The 15,639-nt window shown below is 38.7% G+C and overlaps 1 protein-coding gene across 1 annotated transcript; it reads left to right on the top strand.

Moving 5' to 3' along the window:
• Positions 1-3,912: 3,912 nt before the first annotated feature.
• On the top strand, positions 3,913-14,442 carry acp2 (acid phosphatase 2, lysosomal). The gene is made up of 13 exons (XM_004573275.4): positions 3,913-4,093; positions 5,972-6,067; positions 6,396-6,482; positions 6,741-6,801; positions 6,893-6,984; positions 7,073-7,171; positions 8,612-8,701; positions 9,371-9,454; positions 9,547-9,595; positions 11,990-12,078; positions 12,254-12,360; positions 12,478-12,653; positions 12,764-14,442. Exons 1-13 carry the CDS (start codon positions 4,004-4,006, stop codon positions 12,907-12,909), a joined length of 1,266 nt encoding a protein of 421 aa, XP_004573332.2. The 5' UTR covers positions 3,913-4,003; the 3' UTR covers positions 12,910-14,442.
• Positions 14,443-15,639: the final 1,197 nt, after the last annotated feature.

Raw genomic sequence — 15,639 nt, 5'->3', positions numbered from 1 at the left:
CCAGTATTGACAGCATTAGGGATAAAACAGAGTGTCTCTTTTAGTAAACATCCACAGCCTACACATCCCTATACTCAAATTCTGATTGTAATTCATTTGCCAAACACATCAGAAACAAAGTTTAATTGATACTAAAGTTATTGTTCCTCATGTTTTCTAGCTATTGTGATAATATTAATTATTCTGAATTCTTTGGGTGAAATTATGATATTTTTTTTTTTTACAGTAGATCAAAATAAAGTTTCTTAAAATAAATGTGTTTATTTTTACATTTTTTTAAACCAGTAAAATCCAGTGTTAATAGTCATAGTTGCACTAGTAAAGTAAAACGGTGGCAAATGGAAGACTGAAGGGAGTGTGATACCAGATCAGTACAAAGCTTTATATTTAGCTCTTTTAATCAGTACCATGTGGTGACTTTACTGAAAGGCAAGCAGAGACTGTGCCCCCACCACCGCCACACTGACACAAACATACAAAAACATCTTTTTCCACTGTTAAACAGGACAAATCAGACCTCAAACATAATGTGCTGCCTTTCTTTTATCATCTCGCCAGCTTGCCTGTATGAATGGACATTTTCACCTTTCTGGCTGAAGAATTGCAAAGACTTGTGTAGTTACATAAATATCAAATATATTCACCCAAAATATTTATCATTAGCTCGCAGTGGAGACTGGTGGAGGAATTTCTTAAAAACCATTTTTAAAGCAAAAGAAGCAACATGTAAAACTGCATTACTGGCAAGTTGTACGTAAATGATCAAAACTTCAAATAACTCTTCAGTAGAATAAATGTCTTATATCAGTGTGACAGGGATTGAAATGACTGCTGAAGGTGTTAAAACTGATGTCAAACATTTCATACTTTCATACTGTTTAATCTACAGTGATGCATCATATTCTATAAAGTCTTATGTTTGTATTGGCTAAAAAACACCTTTTAATGCTCTTGGGAAAATACCCCTACACCTTGATTTAAATAGAAATGCATTAAATATTTATTAATAACGAAAAATAAAAAATAAAATATCTGCGTGTGATGGTTAACTGTCAATTTCTGCAGCGTGATTAAAATGGACTGAAAAATGAATGTAGCATGCAGCAGAAAGGTTAAACTTCCAACATTCATTCAACAGAGTGATTTCTCATAGCTGTTATCCTGAACCTGTTTAGTTTGCCTGTTTTATTAAACTGGATTTGACATCTTCTCTTCGTCATTAGGAGGCTTTCTTTGCTAATGTACTAAAGGAGTGATAAGAAGTTTTTCACACTGCACCTCGTCTTCAATACGTCACGCATATTGGCAAAGGTGGTCTTTAAAAGAAAAGCCATCTATTATGATGCTAAACCCCAGACGCTCGTCTGTTTGCTAATGGTTGCTCCATTTTGACACAGTGCAGTTCAAATAAATTTTAGTTATATAGCACCATCACAATAACAGCAACCTAATGGTGCTTTATATTGTTAGGTATAGACCTTGAAATATTAGAGAGGGAACCCAAACAATCTGGTGATTGCTTATGAACAAGCACTTGGTGACAGTGGGAAGAAAGAACTCCCTGTGAAAAGGAAAAGGCCTGGGTTATCAGAGGAGCTTTTTAATCATGAAGACATGCAGCTAGCAGGGCTAAAAAAGATGCAAATATTTCTCTTGTAGCTGTATGACTTGTTCCATTAGTTATTTACAAAAAAAGCTTAGAAATTTTCAAAATAAGACTTAAATAATCGGAAGACTTTTGGGGGAAAACCTGGTTTTGTTAGAAGACTTTGCATCCATCCCACATTAGAAGGTGCAGCTCTGATTTGTAGAAGTTAATTTCCAAATTTATTAAACATTTAAATTTACAATAACAGACTACACAACAGTAGCCAACAAATTTCATTACAGTAGATGTATTTCTGAAAGCGCTGATGTTTAAGGAAGTTTTTCTCTGTTATCTTCTTCATTGTGGCAATCAGGTCATAAATTAATCCTCTAATTGGAGGTTGGCGGCTCCCTTACTTGGACACTGGCCTTTTGGCGGCACCTCAGCCAACTTGACGATTAAGTTTGTGGCCCACACAAACAGGTGAATTGAGAACTACAGGCAGTTATGATGCCTTTCCAACCAGTGCCATGATGTTACTGTCCTTGAAGATGCCCTCAGACAAAAATTGTTGTAATAGTAAAGGATGAGACTTTGGACCTTCTTAAAAGTATAACAGCTGGACAGGGATCTTTCCATTAATTTGTATGGGATCAATCCATGGGCATTGGAAAGATCCAGCTACAGTACTGACACATCCCCTCTGCTCCCCCGAGTCTCTCTTATCAGCTGGTTTACTACAACCGTGTGCTCTATGGACTCCTTCCCTCCTCCTCAACTGCTGTGCCAACATAGGAGTTCTTCAGAAGCAAATCCATGAAGCAATTTGTAACAATCTTGAACATGAAGTGTAATGCATAATTGTTGTTTATGTTACGAGTTTCGTCCTACTCTTCTGTTGTACTGTCATGTTTGTACTGGTACAGCTTCCTACAAGTATTTTATATACAACTAAACCCACAGATAAATACCTGTTAATTTGCACAATTTTAAGGCCCTCATTTTACTTTACTATTGTATGATGACAAAAGATAAAGAAAGCCCTCCAGCTCTTTGAGCCCTCCTGAGGATCGGTAGCTGTGGTGTAAACATCTTTGAGCTTTGCACTTCTTGCTGCCAACAAAGAAAATGAGAATGGCGCAATTGAATAACAATCTTAGGAAAAGACAAAAAACTCCTGTTACACACAAAATCTAATAATGAACAGATAAACAAACAAACAAATATTAATGTAACTCCTGCATTTGGCTTCCACGTTGCATTTCCAAGTTCATATAAATCCCTGCGCTCAGTTCTATTTATGTAAAGCTATAAAATCCTTTCTGTTGTCAAAAAACACAACGTACAGCAAACTGTATAATGTAAAATAATCTAATATATAAATTGTATAAAAATTATATAATCTATTTATATCACTGAAACTCATTATGTATACTAAATCTAAATATACCTAAGAAATGTCACCATATTTGCGGTGATACTGTACTTTATCCAGTAGCGGTTTTTGATACGGGCGACACGGGCGGTTGCCCGGGGCGGCATAGTGGTGGGGGGCGGCATCACGGGCATCGGCAAAAAAAAAAAAAAAAAAAAAAAAAAAAAATTGCTCGTACTCATGCTGCCCCGACGTCATGCCAGCGCATACTGGGGATGGCATAGGCACCGATCGGTTTTCTATCGCCCATTTGCTGGGAGTAAGGGCGAGGTGCCTGCTGCTTGCGGCACAGGGAGGAGAGGGCGGGGTGGCGGGGGATTCTCTGGCTGGCTGGAGCAGCATCTAATAACCAACTCGCAAAATAAAACAAAATAAAAACAAACCAACAAACACGAAAACACCCGACATTATGATACAGACTTATAATTTGCATGTTTTTTCGAAATTCTGTATGCGAAAAGTGAGCGCGAGAGCCCTCGGTGCGCTTCCTCGCTGCTGAAGTCAAAGTAAACTTTATTGTCATCTCCGCTACATACAGTCCTGTATATAGACAGACGAGACGACGAGGCTCCAGTTACAGCAGTGCAAGTAAACAAACAATAATTATAAGAAGAGCAAGAAAATAAATATACACTTTAAGACTAGGGATAAAGGGATCAATAACAATTTAAAATTGCTGCTCTGTCACTTCCGTTTATCGTTTCGAAATAAAATCTGACCCAGTAATTATGGAGCAAATGTGGATGAAAAATATCATCGTCGGTTTTATGAATACATATGAAAATAGCAGAAATACGCCCACCTCAATGGTTCCTCTTTTTAAATTTAATTTCCTTTAAAAATATTGCCAGTTTATTTTACGACTTCCGATGTAATTCGAGTCTGCTGCTGACTTGACCCAGCGCGCACAAGAGAGGAAATCGAGCCAGTTAGCAGCTGAAGCCAAGACAGGTTAGCGCTCTGCTGACACAGACAGAAACATGGTGCCAGCTGCAGTGCTCTTTGTTTTCACACTGACCTGTGTGTGTGGACGAGCCGCGGCAGAAAGAAAACTAGTGTATACGACTGTGGTGAGTAACGTTGAAGGTGTTGAAACGCCGCGAAAGCTGTGCGGAATTCCACAGTGTGTAGACGGTTGCGGAACTACATTTATAATTTAGGAGGTTTTCTGTAACCATCGGTTACTTGTCAACATGTATAGTGTCCTGTCTAGGAATGACATCTGGCAGAAGTCTTTGGAGTCTTTTAGAAACATCGGCATATAAATAATACATTCACGAATAATTATCATTAGGAAATTAGTAGGTAGGTTGAGTGTTTTGCCTCTCACCAGTAGCTAGTATCGTATTGAACTAGAAGGCTGCAATGCTAACCCGTTCTAAGACTGCACACTGAAGGAATATGTCAACGTCAAAGTATTAGAAATTGTCAAATGGCACGGTGTGCACTGACTTCAGACGAAACCACTACAGGAATCCTCACTACATGCTAACTCTGTTAGCAAGTGTCTATCATTACTTTAGTAAGAAACCTGAGGTGTTGTGGGCTGTAATGTTAATGTCACCGCTGGCACCAGGAGCTGCATGACAGGCCTTACCTTTCTGACGTGACAACTTAGCGAACTTAATGAAGTTGGAATGAGCTCTGTCGATACACACAAACACTTAAAAAAAAAAAAACCCGAACAATAAATGTGTAAATGTAGGTCACAGTGATGATAGTGTAGAATGAGCCCAATAGTCAAAGAACAGATGCACAAACTACAAAAGAGCCAATATTTACAGATGATCGGGAACACCGGCATGCCTCATTAAAGAAAAACAAAGTGTTTAAGGATAAGGAAGTTATTGTCTTCAAGAGGCAACAATGAGCTATACACTGCAAGATGTACTGTTTTCTGTTGTCTTCCAGTCCGTATGTGTTTTGCTTGCTCTATGGGTGGTGCACATTAGGATCTTTTTTTTGCATGTCTAAGACTACCAACTGAAAAGGGAAAATTGCCTGTTTTTTAACACTTTGTGTATTGGGGAGAGCTCCAGGTCACATGTTCCCAATGTGTTTTAACAGGCATTGGCAACAAAAATGTTGCCATAGTGTGAAATAGGAGATCAGGATATACCTGGACTCATTTTTAGAAACTTACATGGAGAGCCAAGACTGTATTGTAGAACAGATAAGATTAGAAAGGGATAATCCACTCTTCAAATAGACTTGTGTAAACTAGAAAGCAGCATTTCTCTAGAGTGGTTTGAAAGCTGAAATTTAAAACCATTTGATGTGTACTGTAGGCTGTTTAGGTGGAACTGCTTGTAATAGGATCTCCTTCACTTGAAACTGATCGTAATCAACCCTCATACCAATGTTAGGGTTCATAAAAGACCTGCTTCATAAATACAGGTTTCACTGTAGCCTTCTTATTATTAAATATGACACAAACTGCATTTAGTCGTTATCCGTGCTGTTTTTAGGGGACTGGTGTTAAAGCCATTTGTCCTAATGGTTTGACATTATAGTGTTTGCTAAGCAGTTTCAGGTGTCTGCTGACTGGGTATTATGTCCACCAGTGATACTGATAAAAGTAGAACAAAGGTTTTGTCAGTATATGCAAGATAAGCTGCAGATGTTGCAAACAGTGATGTGCACTGTCGGGCAAATATTTTTCCTAAAAAAAAAAAAATCCAAACACACACATTTTTGACCTGTTTACTGATTTACAGTTTCAGAACCACCAGGAGTAAGAGCTTGTTTCGTTATAATTCATGCAAAGCACCTTTGGTAGACTTTAAAAATATGTTTATGAAGATGGAAAATAATATTTCATGATTTGTGCGTATAAATGATACACAGAGCACACTTTGTGCAGCTTTGAATATTTGAAAATATTAAATTAAACTGTTTTAAATGCCAGTTTTTCATGACACTCTTTCTTTAACTTCTGTCCTTTCCAGTTGTTTCGGCATGGCGACAGATCACCAGTCAAAGCCTATCCCACCGACCCCCACCAAGAGAGCGACTGGCCGCAGGGCTTTGGTCAGCTGTCACAGGTATAACCAAGACTGCTTTTTATTCTAATGTAAACTGTTAAATCTACATTTACTACAGCAGGCAGTATTGTGTGTAGTAGAGCTGTCACACAGCTAAAGCTGATACAGAAAAATGTGTTCAGGGTACAAGCTAGATTACTGTTTTCCAAGTTTGTACAAAAAATAAAAGATAAATGAGATAAATACAGGTCATGCAAAATGTTGCAGCCAGGCTCCTGAGCAACACCAACCAGCTGGCCCATACTACTCTGATTTTTAACATACTACATGATTTTACAGTTCTGCTACTTTAGCCAGAGTGTAACTTATTTCATATTTGTCGTTGTAGATAGGGATGCAGCAGCACTTTGAGCTGGGCCAGTTTCTGAGGACTCGATACAAAAAATTCCTCAATGCATCCTACAACCGGCACGAGGTGAGATGGAGCCTCCTTTTCACTTTTAGTCCACATGACAAGTCGTCATGAAGCTTTTATAGTCAAACTGTGACTCTGGTTAATATTTGACAGAAGAGGCCTCTTCAGAGTTCGCACCAGCGCACAAATTCCTGTAATATGACGGAAGAGTGCCTCTGTTTTTGTGCAGTTTGTTTCTTAATATTTAACTTTTGACTGTTGATATCCTAAATTTCAACTATAATACATCTTAACCTGCTTAATGCCTTTTGTCTTCAGATCTTAGTTCGCAGTACAGACTACGATCGCACCCTTATGAGTGCCGAGGCCAACCTCGCAGGTCCGAAGACCTCTTCTTTCTAATATTCATACTGCTGTTTCTGGTACTCTTCTCATTTGGCGTGCCATATTTTTTTTCCCCCCTCATCCAGGTCTTTATCCTCCCAGCGGCCAGCAGGTCTTCAACCCTAACCTGAAGTGGCAGCCGATACCTGTCCACACGGTGCCGCAAAGTGAAGAGAGGGTTAGTGTATGAAGTCACTGCTGTTTGAAGTTGTTTATGTTTGCGAAAAGTTAGTCGGTGTCTGAAATATGTCTTTTTTGTTTTTTAGCTTCTCTCATTTCCTTTGAAAGACTGTCCTCGTTACCAGCAGCTGATGAATGAAACCGAACACACGGAGGAATTTTTAAACGTTACTGCAACGTACCAGGTACCGCTTCTCTTCTTTAGTATATCTATCCATTACTGTTGGGTCAGACGTATAGACTCAGCTTTAATTCAAGCGATTTAATATAAATAGTAATGTATTGACTGTTTAGAAATGCACTCAGTTTCATGTTTTTATGCTTATATAATGATAGCTAATTATAAATATAAGGAAATTAAACAAATGGAATTAACTTTAGACGTTTTCTCTCATCGAATGCTGTGAAAATGAGCCACACCTGGCCTTAAAACAGATCATTGGCCAATCACCTTTAAGCATAAAAAATCGACTGTATATGTTTGGTTTTTTTTGTTTTGTTTTTTAAGTGTAGTTTTCCTAAATGATTTATATTTTAGTTTTGTTAGAGAAAAAGTGAAAGCCTGCTTTTCAGTCATGCTGTGATTGCTTTGTTTTCATTCAAATCCTTTATGGTGGGATACAAAAGGGGAAATCGTGCCATTGTCCCAAACGTTGTATAAAGAAAATTTTCACAGAGCAGACTTGTGAAAAACTCAAGTGCATTCTTATGGCTTTCATCGAAATTGAGAGGATTAGCAGCAGCTCGGTGCTGCTAATGAATTAATCAAGTGTGATCACCCCTATAAAAGCAGAGGTTTTGGCAGTTGACTGATCTGGAGCATTTTAGCTATTTTAACAAAATGCTGGAATCTTCCCAGCAAATTCGCTAACAAATTCAGTTAGCATGTTAAATGTTAAAGTTCAGGAGGGTAGAAAAATGGTCATAAAAATGACTGAACAAGTACGGCTTATTTTGAAAGGTTGCTAGAAGAAAACCTCCTGACATGGCAGCATGACTTAGGTTTGCAACACTGTGTTTAAATACATCACAAAGCTTTGACCAAAGTACTAAATGAAGATGTTTGACAAAAACCAAACGCAGTATATCAGCAGAAATACCTCATATCAACTGTTAAGCATGGTGGTGGAGGGGTGATGATTTGGGCTTGTTTTCCAGCCAGAGGACCTGGGACCAAGAACTTCTTTGTGTACCAAAGTACTCCAGAGCTTGGCTGAAACAGGTCTTGTTACAGTACAATTATCCCAGGCACACTAACAATCCTGACAAACAAAAGAATCAATGCGTTGATACAGTCGTAGTCAAAGTCCAGACCTCAAACTGGCTGAAATAAGACCTCAAAGGGCTTTAAGAGAGCTTTGCGTAAACAAATATCCACAAACAAAATGAACTGAAGCAATGTTGTAAAGAACAGCGACCCAAAGAGAGACAAAGTCGTACAGAAAATGATTACTTCCAGTCTAAAAGCTACTGAATCATGGGTGTACTTGGTTTTTCAAAGAATGCATACAATCCTGTGAAAATGTTCTTTTTCACATGACTGTAAATGACTTTTTATCATTGGAGAATAAAGAGTAAGAGTTGGAGGTACACTGTTCACAAGTCTGCTTTGTTCTTCCCTTCAGGATATCATAGAGTTGGTGAGGAACAAAACGGGGCTGAAGGACACCACTGTGGAAACTGTCTGGAGTGTGTATGACACTCTCTTCTGTGAGGTAAGAACACACACACACACACACACACACACACACACACACACACACACACACACACACACACACACACACACACACACACACACACACACTAAAAACACCAAGGGAAAGCCAAATTCTCTGTCAGCCGGTTTGTTGAGTTTTTATTTACAGCAGCAACATGTCAGAGCAGAATAGGCCCAGTTTTAAATGATCCAATGTTTTCTACTGCTGTCAGATATGCAGCTAAAAGAGGCCGTCACGTTGCTTTAGTTTCAAAATAACAGCACCGTGCTAGTCAGGACAAATCTCATATGTCACATGAGTTTTATTCTGATAACTCAACTGACCATTTTGAGGAAACGATGAACAGTTTTGGTAACACAATGTTTGAGGAACAGCAAAGTGCTGCTCACAGCAGTTTCACATTTTTCTTGTCTCACTTCCTGCATTTCAGCCTGACTTTAGGTGGACCGCATGAGCAGTGGCGTGCCACTGTTACACTGTTCACACTTTTACTCTTAGTGAGAATAAAGTAAAGTAAAAGGTGCCATTTATACACCAAATGGTGTTAATTTTCATTTGAGCAGAGTACAGCTGGGACACAGAGTGCAACCGCTGAGTAACTAAGTAGGAAAGTATGAAAAAACTCGTCTTTATGTCTGTCTGTGTTGCCCCCCCCCCTTCCAGTCTCAGCACAACATGACGGCTCCTGATTGGGTCTCGCCTGACGTTATGAAGAAGCTCCAAAAGCTCAAAGACTTTGGATTTCAGGTAAAAGCTGTGGTTCCATCTCAGCTTTCATTTAAAGTTTCTGATCTCAGTACTGATATTTACTAATATTATCTAATGTGACATGTTTGCAGGTCATATTTGCGGTGCACGAACAGCAGGAGAAGAGTCGGCTGCAGGGAGGTGTGTGTCTGTGTGTGTGTGGCTACTAAAACTAAATTTGTTATGTTTCAGCGTCAGCCTGACAAGAAGATGTGGTTTGAAAAAAAACAAAACCCCAATAACCCAAGTATGTGTTTGGGTGTCTTGTTAGAGTTTTTAGAAGAACGAAATGAAAAACATGAGAACACTTGTTATGATCAGTGTTGGGTAAGTTACTTTAAAAAAGTAATTAATTACTAATTACTCAGTCAATATTGTATTTAAAATACTTATCTAATTACTGTGTCAGAAAAGTGACTTAATTACTAAATAAGTAATTTAACTAAATACTTCTTAAAATCCCTATACACCTTGAGTGGGCAAACAATAGAAATTAAACTCTTTAAGTAATAAATACATTTTTTTTAAAGACGGAGACTCGACAGTACGCAGCAGTAGCATCTCTTCCACAATGTAGCCTGCAATCATTGTTTTAAGCTCACCTTCAGACGCTTTCTGTGCTGCTGAAGTAAAATCAAGTTTTGCCTGCTTAGCAGGAGTTGCCGCGGTGTTATCCATGGATGATGAACAAAGATCACTCAGAAGTGTTCGTCTATGCTCTCGTGTCAGGCGCTTCTATAGATTACTCGTGCTATTAACAGCGGCCGATAGTTTTTTCTCCCCAGGACATAGCTTACATATTACTCTAATATTCTTGTCTGCTTGTTTCAGAGAAGTGAAGAGTCGGGAATATGTCCATTTCAAAAAACAGCCACTCGCTTCAGCCAAGTCCGACATCTTCCGCTTTAGACTACGACTATGCAGCAAACTGGCGCAAAATGACGAGCACCTGCACTGCAACGATGTTAAAGCAGCAGAGTTTACTTCTACGTTTAGAAGACAAATTATTGAAATTAAACAATGATATTCAGCGAGTTTATTTTACAATGTAACGCAAGTACATTGAAAGTAACTGTAATTAAAATACCTAAAAATGAACAGTAATTAGTTACTCTACTTTTTCAGTGAAAAGTAATTTAATTACAGTAACGCGTTACTTAGTAACACATTACACCCAACACTGGTTATGATGCAGGAATACTTGACTCCATCTGCAGTAAGTACAGATAAATAGCACTCTTGGATTGGATACTTTTAAAACTCCCGCCTCTGAGTACAGTGGTATTACAGTTGCTTTGTGTTCGCTCTACAGTACTAAAATATAAATATAGTATTAATAATTTAGCATTAATACACATGAAAAATGATATATTGACACAAAGAAAGCCATTAAACAAATTTTGGAGTATATTTGTGAATTCTGTTTCTAAGAACAGTAATTAGTTCATTTTTAAGGAGAAATCTGTGAACTCTGCACCGTGACTTGGCAAGGGTCTTCTGTATTACTTTTGCATATGTGAAACGTGCAGTTTCTGTAAAATTCAAAAACGGAAATGTGATTAAGATAAGAGCATGCTACAGAAACAGTACGTAATCTGCTCTTACTCTCTGGTAACAAACATGTAGCACTGAGTTATAGAGACAGGACTGTCGAGCACACTTTTAGATTAGATATAATGAAGATTTCTGCTTTCATACAGAGTCAGCCTGTGGTTGTTTACAGCCCAGTTCTGTGTTTTTTAGAATTTAATTTGTGGGATAAGTCACCCTACGTTGGTGTTCTGGGGTTAATCTGGCAGTAGGTTGGAGTAGCATCATGAATGCGATAAATTAAAAACAGCGGTGCTGTTGATTTTCTCATGGTTTTTATATATGTAAAAATATGTTAAGAGTAGGTGAAAAAATCCAACACTAAAGGGAGTATTTGTGACGGCTTGATGATGATCTGCAGTGTGTTCATGTCTGAAGGCGCATGTTGTCCTTTTTTAATCATTTTTTGAATAACAATGGATCTGTGTTACACAAAGTCTTTTTTTCTGTTCAATTTATTTATACAGCACCAAGTCAAAATAACAGTCACCTCAAGGCGCTTTATATTGTAAGGTAGACCCTACAATAATACATACAAAGAAAACCCAACAATCATATGACCCCCTGTGAGCAAGCGATTTGGCCACAGTGGGAAGGAAAAACTCCCTTTTAACAGGAAGAAACCTCCGGCAGAACCAGGCTCAGGGAGGGGCGGGGCCATCTGCTGCGACCGGTTGGGGAGAGAGAAGGAAGACAGGATAAAGACATGCTGTGGAAGAGAGACAGATTAATAAAAGATATGATTCAATGCAGAGAGTCTATTATCACATAGTGAGTGAGAGAGGTGACTGAAGAAGAAATGCACACAGCACTCACTAGAAGGAGCAATAATTGCAAATGCTGTTTGTTTTTTCAGGAGATTTATTAACAGTATTAAAATGATTCGAGTTGTCATTCATGGCTACAGGATTAAAGGGATAATAGTATCTACTGTCTGTCTTTCAGGGATGCTGCTGGGTGAAATCGTGAAGAATCTTTCCAAGATGGCCGTTCCAGACCCAAAACAGCAGCTGAAAATGATGATGCTCTCAGCGGTGAGCTAGTTTGAAGACTTATTAGTAACTTTTTGAATTGTTGGTAAAAGATTGTTTTGTTTTTTGACTGAGCCATGTTAGCAGTCTCCCTGTTTCTGGTTTTTGCTAAGCTAAGTAAGCTAGCTTAAGCTGTCCTATACTATTCTTTATATGTGTGTGTCTGTGTGCCTCACAGCATGACACCACTGTAGCCGCTCTGCTGGCCAGCTTGAGCGTATTTAATGGAATACAGCCGCCATATGCCTCCTGTCTCATGATTGAGCTCTACAGGGAAGACAACGGGTAAACACACACGCAAGCATCACAGTAAAACAGACTCCATTGAGTTGATAACAGTATATTTAAGTGGGATGATGGGACTTGTAAAATTGTAAAAGTCTTTGTCTCGTGTCCACGCAGCTCTGCTTCAGTGTCCATGTTTTACCGGAACAACACCAAGGAGCCCCCGTACCCGCTTCAGTTACCGGGCTGCTCCCTTGACTGCCCCCTGGATGAGTTTGTAACAATTACAAAGGTCTTCATCTCAGACGACAGAGACAAAGAGTGTCAGCTCCCTTCAAAACACACAGATAAACGTGAGCACTTCACACATAATAAAACATGACACACTTGACTGTAAACATTAAAAAAAAATATAGACTAAAACAGTTTTGCACCATTTTTGCATTCTTCTTCATATTTGCAGTGGTCATCACCAGCCTGGCTGTGACCGGATGTGTGCTCCTCGTCCTCATTGTCATCCTCCTCGGCGTTCTTTGTCGGCACAAGGATCCAATAAACAGCCGGGGATACCAGCATGTGATCAACCAGGAAGGCGGAGAGGATTCCTGACAGAAGCACAAACTCCTTCCTCGGAGATCTCCAAATCTTGCATCTTGGGAGACCAGCGATGACGATGAACTTTGAACTCTAACCCACCCGCTCGCAGAAAATTTCAAACTCAACCCAGAGAACAACTCAGCAAGACTTTAGATCCCGAGATGAAAGCGGAGAACATCCTTGGTTTTAACATTCCTTGAAAAAATTTTTTTTAAAATTTGCATCTTTATTGCTAAAGACTGAAAATATAGATTTTTTTTAATTGAACGTAAATGAGTAGATTTTAATGAAACGTGTGGAGGATGGGGTTGGGTGTTGCATTTTAAGAATCCAGATTTTTATAATAGCAGTTAAAAAGACAACAGCTGTGCTGTGAAAAAAGTTTTTTTCCTTAATAGGTCAGTCAGAGCGCGGCCTCATTCTGGGCATTTGCAAAATGAGTCATTTACAGATGCTGCACTTAATAACTCCGCGGTGACATGGCATTACATGGTTAATGGTAAGGACCCATCACACTTACCATAGTTGCCCTCACAAACAGCAGTGCACACCCATCTAGTATACACAGTGACAGGGCTGTGGTCGCGCCACAGTTTGCGCATAATGCTACCAATACAGCAACCATAATGGGCAGTTTATGCACTGTAGCATCATGACTAACTGCTAGGTAAGCTAACCATGTCTTGTCAGCTCCTCTCCAGCACATCACATGTTACATAACCCCACTTGCTTGTTTAGAGTACGTTCAGATTCACCAAGTGCCACACTGGGAAAATATATGCCTTACACAGTCATTTCATGTAGCCATACATTTGGTCTCCATTAGCCCTTCAGCCAGTTCACAAAGAGTTTATTAGCCTTTGTTAAACTTAGTCAAGCAACATGCTGCATAATGATTACAGTTCTCAAAGGTGGCAGCAATACAACCCATTCACAGCATCATGCTTCACAAGTGTGAATCTGAGCAGTAATGCAAGTATGTGCCGCTGAATAAATCCAAAATATATCCTGATGGGAAGTAATTAATCTTACACAATATTAGTGCAAGTCTTACTTAACAACCTGTTTCTGTGTTAAACGTGACAACTTGATGACTGTTGAGGTGTGGAGGTGCACTTATCTGTTTGCTTTGGCATTTGCATGGTGCTTTGCAGATCTGTAAACACAGGATGGGGTAAAAGCTGCAGCTTTTGGTTCTATTAATTTACTAAAGAGGTTTAATCCAGCATATGTCTTCTTGTAATTATATCATTGCATTCTCCTGGATATTTCTAACTGCAAACCTGTGTGTTTGTGCCAGTGCTTTTATTCATTCTGCCTCTCAGTGTGTGTATGTGTTGCTTTTGCACACTGGGGGTAAGGTTGATTCATTTCAGCTTTGGATCTGTTTTGACTCCAGCACCTAATGATCAAGATGCCTTGTATGTTTTTAATAATATGGTGTTTTTTATGCTGTTTGTAATTTCAAATCTTCCATCTGTGTTTGATTTAATAAAGGGAGGTCTGTCACTGAATGCTGCCAAGCACATTGGCAGCTTGGCTTAAGCCCAATGTTTAATCTCTTTGCAGCAAGAAACTAAAATAGTATTCTTGGAATTACCAAGAAGAATCATTAGGGTTTTGGGGGGTTTTTTTGTTTTGTTTTTTTGTTAAAGGTGTAATCTGAGTGGGGGTTTTTTGCCCCCCCCAGCTTCGTTTTTAATCGATCCATTTATGAAAATCTGAGAACTTGGGAACACTGGAAATGCATCTTTGACTCTCTGCCTTATTTTTTTTAATACTTTAAGTCATTAAAACCCATTAATGGTATCTCACAATGTTTTACAAAAAGAAAACACCCAGTTTTGGATGAGATTTTCAGACTGCATATAAAAGATGGCCAGAGCTTCCACCCCACCCACCTTTGTTATAGCATTCATGTTACATATTAATTACATTATGGACACCCAGACGCATTTCTACAACAACAAGCATGCACACTGGGTTGTAATGAAAAACCAGTTGAGTCGTAGCAAGTCCATCGGAGTAGGTACTAATGGAAAAGTGCCTTTAGAAATACAGCGTGTAAAATCTCACCACTAGATGTCAGTAGACAGCAGTCGACTAAATTCTGTTTTCTTGCCCCTCCCAGTTCAGTTGCATAATCCTAGTTTTGAACTGGTTGCTGGCATAATCTTAGTTTATAATTCAATTCAATTTTAATTATATACTGCAACAAATCACAACAACAGTCGCCTCAAGGTGCTTTATATTGTAAGGTAGACCCTACAATTTGTGATCTTTAAATTAATAACTTACAAGGTGCACTACATATATGGCTGTTCTCCAGTGACATACTTGAAACGCAGTCAGGTGGAACGGCGATGTCCATGTTGGTTTTTTTATTCCAGATGGTGGGGCAGCATGGCAACTTCGATAAATCTGTGCTCACTCCTGTGTCTTTTTAATTGATTAATCCTAAGTTTATGAGAATGCGTTAGTTTGTTGGGAGACATAATTACACACTAATCAATGAGTAAAAATGTTTTTCTGTTAAATGGGCTAAAATAGGTTAAATTGTTTTTTTCAGGTAGAAAACCAAGTGGTATAAAAGTCTACTGAAAAACAAGTTTAAGTTCATTTAAAAAACGTTATTCATAGTAAAGTATTTGAAAAAAAACAGTTTTAACCTCCTAGGACCTGGCGTCCACATATGTGGACATCACATTTTGGGTTATTTAGACCAAAATACTAAATTTTGCT

The sequence above is a fragment of the Maylandia zebra genome, linkage group LG23, assembly GCF_041146795.1.
Source record: "Maylandia zebra isolate NMK-2024a linkage group LG23, Mzebra_GT3a, whole genome shotgun sequence".
Taxonomy (NCBI): domain Eukaryota; kingdom Metazoa; phylum Chordata; class Actinopteri; order Cichliformes; family Cichlidae; genus Maylandia; species Maylandia zebra.
Note: the sequence above shows the minus strand (reverse complement) of the source record. Positions and strands in the feature narration are given on the sequence as shown.

Excerpts from the sequence above, each read along its gene's own strand:
- acp2 (XM_004573275.4), top strand. The coding sequence starts at position 4,004 with ATGGTGCCAGCTGCAGTGCTCTTTGTTTTCACACTGACCTGTGTGTGT. Across the intron at positions 9,455-9,546 it reads TCAAAGACTTTGGATTTCAG|GTCATATTTGCGGTGCACGA; the intron begins GTAAAAGCTGTG and ends ACATGTTTGCAG. Across the intron at positions 12,361-12,477 it reads CTCTACAGGGAAGACAACGG|CTCTGCTTCAGTGTCCATGT; the intron begins GTAAACACACAC and ends GTGTCCACGCAG.